This window comes from Erigeron canadensis, chromosome 1 (genome assembly GCF_010389155.1).
Source record: "Erigeron canadensis isolate Cc75 chromosome 1, C_canadensis_v1, whole genome shotgun sequence".
In the NCBI taxonomy this organism is placed as follows: Eukaryota; Viridiplantae; Streptophyta; class Magnoliopsida; order Asterales; family Asteraceae; genus Erigeron; species Erigeron canadensis.
Genome location: NC_057761.1, coordinates 44,540,155 through 44,546,600, shown reverse-complemented (window position 1 = coordinate 44,546,600; position 6,446 = coordinate 44,540,155). Strand labels below are relative to the sequence as shown.

General features: G+C 34.9%; 1 protein-coding gene across 1 annotated transcript; it reads right to left on the bottom strand.

Annotated features, from left to right (window-relative positions):
- Positions 1-852: 852 nt before the first annotated feature.
- On the bottom strand, positions 853-6,232 carry LOC122579464 (dihydroxy-acid dehydratase, chloroplastic). Its single transcript, XM_043751649.1, has 13 exons — positions 5,550-6,232; positions 4,937-5,008; positions 4,786-4,833; positions 4,505-4,659; positions 3,846-4,040; positions 3,654-3,765; positions 3,127-3,196; positions 2,986-3,044; positions 2,711-2,905; positions 1,871-1,972; positions 1,704-1,784; positions 1,398-1,556; positions 853-1,135 (listed from the first exon to the last, which is right to left on the bottom strand). The coding sequence occupies exons 1-13, from the start codon at positions 6,072-6,074 to the stop codon at positions 1,085-1,087; spliced, it is 1,824 nt and encodes a 607-aa protein (XP_043607584.1). The 5' UTR covers positions 6,075-6,232; the 3' UTR covers positions 853-1,084.
- Positions 6,233-6,446: the final 214 nt, after the last annotated feature.

Sequence of the window (6,446 nt, the reverse complement as noted above, 5' to 3'; positions counted from 1 at the left end):
GTGAAATATATCGTGGAAGGATATGTTACCCCACTCCTGGTCCCACTATTTTTCAAAATCTTCATTTTTCAACTTTAACATAAATATATTTTTAGTGTTACACTTATACTTTTTAATTTAAGCAGCATGGTTGGAACAATGGTAAACATCCTTGTCGCTGGAGACAGAGGTCATGGGTTCGATACTCATCCCATGCAAAGGTTGGAGGGTCTTTTTTACCATTTAGATAGAAATTGGAAGCAGCCACTCTACTTAGATAACAGTTACTTACTTATACTTTTTAATTTATACATATTGAGTTAGATCGAATCGGGTCAAGCCGTCAAGGTAATAATAACTTAATCTTTGCCCCAAATAGCAAATCAACATTCGTTGCTACTATGAATATAATCATGAAAGCTATATTGTATCCAGAAAAAATCCAAATGATCCTCTATAGCGGTTCAATACTTTAAGTTCATATTAGTTTTAATGTCAGTAGAGTTTTTGATCAGCATTCACTATTTCATTTTGGCATTGTTAGTCAGATAGCAACAATAGGTAATTGCTATGTCCTATTGGTTTACATTGTCATATGAAGTTACAGTGTTTACCCCCAAGTAGACTCAGAAGAAGAGTTTCGCCTTGGCCTTGCTTTCCTAGTACAATCTTGGTTTGTGTTTTAGGAACATGTCCAGAATGGTCACTATACCAGTCCGGGATAGTCATTGTTATTCCATTCATTCAACACTCATACAACGTATAGTCTTTGTGAACTCCTACTCATGAATCTTCAACTGGTTGTTGCTAATATAAAAATCTTAAAGCCAAAATAAAAACACCTATAAAACATACTTGCCCGACAAAACTTAATTCCTACACAAATCATTTAAATTTGGGCTTTACCACAATATACCCAAAAAGAGTCCATGTCTGATTGTCTTTATCATCTCAAAATACAAACTGAATTCTTTGAAATAACTAAGTAGCATACAAAATTAAGCAGGAGCCAATAAAGATGAACCAAGAATCCGCAGTGAAGGCCATCAGTGTTCAAGCTTTCACTAGTTCTCTATATGCAATTCAATAATCTTGACTTGCTCAGTTACTCATCAGTCACACATCCATTTGAAGCCGACTGGACATTCTTGATGTACTGGGAAATGAGAATGCATGTAAACATCAGACCAGAGAAAAAGATGACACATTTCCTCTCCAGATCAGTTAAATATATGTCAAATTCTTATTTTGATATGTGCTAATTATAAACTTAACATCAGCACATGTTTATATAGATTTTGGTGTTTCGTTTTCTTATGCATTCAAGATTTTATAACGCCTTTTAGAGGCACCACTGTTGATAGATTTTGGAATCAAAAAGTCAAATATGAAATTTTTTTTGAAGCAATGAAGCATACCTTATATAGAACACCTTTGGTAGCTTTGTATGGAGGGGGAGTCCATGTTTTTCTTCTTTCATCTAGTTCTTTGTCTGTTAACTGAACGTCCATTCTTCTCTTGCTGATATCTATGGTGATTATATCTCCATTTTCAATTAGTCCAATTGGACCACCTTCCTGCAAACATGATCGCATCCCAAATTAAAGATGTATCATGTATGATATGTAATAAGTATAAACTCTAGATGATCTTAAACTGGAACTTTTAATTGAAAGTGGCTGCACATTTGTAGTTATAATAACTAATAAGCATATGAAAAGGACCTGTGCTTCAGGGCATATGTGTCCAACAACATATCCATGTGAACCACCTGAAAATCGTCCATCTGTCAACAAGGCAACTTCCTGCAAGATCAAAGATATTAGTATTTCATCAAAATAAATTTATCAGGTGATATTATATTAGAAGATTTCACAAATTAACGAAGTACCTTTCCGAGGCCTGCTCCCATTATTGCACTAGTTGGTGTCAGCATTTCAGGCATACCAGGTCCCCCTTTAGGACCCTCTCCTCTAATAACAACTACTTTCCCCTGAAACACAATTCCAAATGTTAAAAACCATATGCTAATTCTGTCAAGAGTCAGAAAGTGTATCTCAATGAGTCCGCTTCAAAAACGAAAAAACCATCAAGGTTTCTTGATGGGAGCTTTAGTATTTCCGTATTAGGCGAAAGAAGAAGAGTCCATATCTTGACTTTTAACAATAGAACAAGTTCCTTTTAAGAAGTTGTACTAATGATTAAAACAAAAAATATGAAATTATAGCTTTTTATATATACAAAAAAAAAAAACCACATCTGATCTTGAAGTTCATGCACTAAATTTGAACACAATACATAATAGCAGGTTGAATTTACAAAGGGGAATTGGTATCTGGTGGTAAAAGAAATATACATTTAATCAATTTCATATTTTGGGGAAGTACTTGAAAAACTAACATTTATTGGCCTATGTTGTTAGCTAATAAATTGATAGGGGGGGGGGGGGGGGGGGGCGGGTAAGGGTTATACAGATATTGGGTCAGTTATTTGATTACTTGTAACTGTTGATTTTGAAGTTACAAGATACTGGGGAAGTGATTAATCCTCCTAAAAATCCTCCTAACAATAAGATTCTGATATTTGATAAGATCAAAAGATGAGATTAGGAGAGAGAATAAGTGGACTACACTTGTCAAATAGTCATGGTATTAGGAGTATTATAAGAAGGATTTTACGGAGGGTATATCATTTCCGGACTGACAGAGTGCAAAACGTGATCGATATCTACCTTAAAACTCGCTGAGTCTTCAGAGATGGCCGCAATCATAGACTCCTCCCCCTCAAATACGAGTGCAGGACCAGAGAAATATAACCCTTCTTTTCCTGTGATCTTAGCCACAGAACCTTCTGGTGCAAGATTTCCATACAATATTTGAATGTGACCGGTTTCCTTTATTGGGTTTGTTGGTGGTCTTATTATTTGCTGAGTAAGAACAAAAAATTTTTGTAAGACATATATTACATGAATTTGACTGCCACAGGAAAAATAAGAAGACAATTTACCTGCCCTTCTGACAAAGGAGGAAATTCTTTTGCATTTTCTGCAAGTGTCTTCCCAGTGACTGAAAATTCCCGCCAAAATAATTAAACATGCTAATAATGTATAAAAATTCAATTTGTAAAAACATTTTTGACAAGGCCTACCAGTAATACAATCTCCGTCTAAATACCCAAGCTCTAAAAGGTAGCGTAGGACTGCTGGTGTTCCACCGATCTAAACCAATTGAAAAATATAAAATCATAATGAGAAAGCCAAAATATCCAAAAAGTAGAGGCCACAATATGGCAGCTTGGAAGTTGAAACAGGTGAAAATGAGTCAAATCGGTAGAGTCAGTTGGGTAGACCCACAAACATTTCTTTGTCTAATTTTTAATAATCCACGTAAATAATATGTTAAATAAGATAACAATATTATACTATATTATACTTAATACTATATATTATATATTTAAACAATAATCTAAAATTATGAGTAGAACAATTTAGAATGTTGTATGCATAAAAGTGCACTTTGTAGGATTTTGACCAATTTCACCCATTTAGTTTTTGCATATATTTTTTAACTTGGCTTTTGACCTATATGAGACAAATCATAACACAGATTTGCTGATTCCAGCAAACACACGGAAAAAATTTGGAAATGTTATTTCCTTGCAAGAACACTTCACACCTTATGTACATCCTCCATGACGAACTTTCCACTTGGCTTAAGATCCGCTAGGAATGGGACCTCATCACTGACCTTTTGGAAATCATCAAGAGTCAAACTCAAGCCGACAGACCTGAAGGAAAAGATAGCATATCATTTGAAGGAGCAAAAAATCAGGTTTCTCACAAAAATTCAACTTCATGTGCCACTCACCTTGCAATGGCAATTAAGTGTAAAACCGCATTTGTGGATCCACCCAGGGCCATAACTGTAACCATTGCGTTACGCAAAGATTTTGGGGTGATTATGTCCCTTGGTTTCAAGTCCATTCTAATTAAATTAAGAAGGTGTTCTCCAGCTGCATGGCATTCAAGTAACTTCAATGGATCTTCTGCAGGTGTCGAAGAGCTTTTGGATATAAAAAAGATCAATCAATGAGTCAACAAGTTAAAGCAGAAATAACAGGAAACAGAAGTAGAGAGATGACAATTTCAACTCAGTTAATTATAGATTAGTCGATTTAGGTCATGTTTGATATCTAACAAGTCAAACTGCTAAACCTAGAAACATTAGCTTGAAAAAAACTAGTTGAATGGGCCAAAATTTGCCCAATTGTACTTTTACTGTATAAAAAACAATTAAATAATTGTTTTCAAAAAAGACATTCTTTATCAAATTATACATTTATATAATACATCTATGCACTAGATAGTTTTATTAAATTAAACCAAACTGTTTTGACTTAACCCAGCACATAGTCACATACCAACCATTACTTGTTTTGACCCAAACTCATCCTTATCCATTACCCAACACCCCTGCACACCGCACAGGCATCTGTAAACTCTAAATTAAACTGTACAAATTTGCACCTGCGCGGAAGGGACATTCCCATTGCTTCAATGGCAGAGGCCATGGTGTTTGCTGTATACATTCCTCCACAAGCCCCTGCTCCCGGGCAAGAATTTTTTAACACATTTGTTCTCTGTTCATCATTTATTTTACCACTTACAAATTCTCCGTATACCTGCATTAGTAGTAGAAAATAATATTGACAATGAAATAAAAACGAGTGACTTAGAGAAAATTTATGTAAAATTATTTAAGTTAGTCTTATCGACATTCAAACAACCAAACTATACAAAAAATGTACCTGGAAGGCAGATACTATGTCGTACGTATGGCCTTCAAAATGACCAGGCTGCAAAAAAGAAAACAAAAGTTTACAGAGCAAAAAGATACCAAAGGAAACCCATGATGAAAACAAGTCAATTTTTGAGTAGCAAAATGAAACAAATCAAAACCTTGATGGTTCCACCATAAATCATTATACTTGGTCGGTTCAAACGTGCCATTGCCATAATCGTACCTGGCATCTACATATAAAAAGTTTGAACAGACTTAATCATATGAAAGAAGATATTACAAACACCCCCATAAAAATGGTTACATACACACCCAAGAACAAAAATATGTAATAGAGTCCAACATCAACAACAATAAGCAAATTACTGTATTTTATTTTTTTTTTTTAAGAACCAAAGGTAACCAAACCCACCCACATTTATAATTTGTTCACTATGTGTTTAAAGCCGCAACATCTTAGATTAATGTGACACGTCGAATATCACTAAGGCAAAGTCATTAGCACACTTCAGAACTAAAAGATTCCACATTTAAGATGTAACATTAAGTTCTGGGGTTCAAACCTTAAACCCTTCAAAACCCCATTGTAGTCACTATATTCTGTTTCTTAGTTACTTTCACCATTTCAAGAATACAAAATCAAAAAGAAGATATAAAAAAAAAAAAGCTATCATCAAGATTCAAGATCAAACTATGATATCAAAAATCTTAAACCTTACATATAACGAAAACTCATTAAAGATTAAAACTTTAAGAGGAAAAAAAACTTACATTTTTGTCACAACCAGGAATAGAGATATTACCATCATACCATTGAGCAGACATAACAGTTTCAATACTATCAGCAATCAAGTCTCTAGATTGAAGACTATAACACATTCCTCTAGTCCCCATTGAAATAGCATCACTAACACCAATTGTATTAAATCTAAAACCAATCATATTAGCCTTTTCAACACCTTGTTTTACAGCTTCAGAAAGCTTCAATAAATGCATATTACAAGTATTCCCTTCATACCAAACTGATGAAATTCCAATTTGGGGTTTCTTTAAATCATCATCAGAAAGTCCAACACCATACAATATGGCTTGTGCTGCACCTTGTGACTTTGGTTCAGTGATTCTTGAACTGTATTTGTTTAGTTTTTCAGATGGGTCAGCTGATTTTGTGGTGGGTGTGTCTGAAATGGTGGTTGTGGTGGTGGCTTTGACTGAAACTGTGTTGGGTTTGTGGGTTGTTTTGAGTGTTTTGGATACGAAAATGGTGGGTAACGAAGGGAGTAATGAAGCTTGCATCGTGGTGGTTGTGTGACGGAGATACGGTGGTGATGGTGGTGGTGGCGGCGGCGGTGATGATTGGAGGTTGGTGGGAAGATATAATTGGAGAGGGAAAAGGGGAAGGTGAGTGTGGGTATGAAAGAAAAAGAGTGACTTCTTTTTTTTGTTTGTAAGCTTCAAAATATAGTTTGTTTTTTTATCGTATTTAAGATTATGGCATCTTTGCTACTCAAGTAGTCAAGTTTACCTAATTTGTTGCCATTAAGTCGTTGTGTCTTTATATATCCCAAGCATACGTAATACGGATGAGATGGTTGGTTGATAAGTCAATGAGGTGATAAATCATAGAGTGTGTTAGCCAAATGCCTTAGCCGTACGGGCTCCGTACTC

What these genes read in the sequence shown, in the direction of transcription:
- LOC122579464 (XM_043751649.1), bottom strand. Translation starts at nt 6,074, where the DNA reads ATGCAAGCTTCATTACTCCCTTCGTTACCCACCATTTTCGTATCCAAA. An exon ending in ACATAGTATCTGCCTTCCAG is followed by an intron (nt 4,660 to 4,785) that starts GTACATTTTTTG and finishes CTACTAATGCAG; the next exon opens with GTATACGGAGAATTTGTAAG. An exon ending in ACATATGCCCTGAAGCACAG is followed by an intron (nt 1,557 to 1,703) that starts GTCCTTTTCATA and finishes TCATGTTTGCAG; the next exon opens with GAAGGTGGTCCAATTGGACT.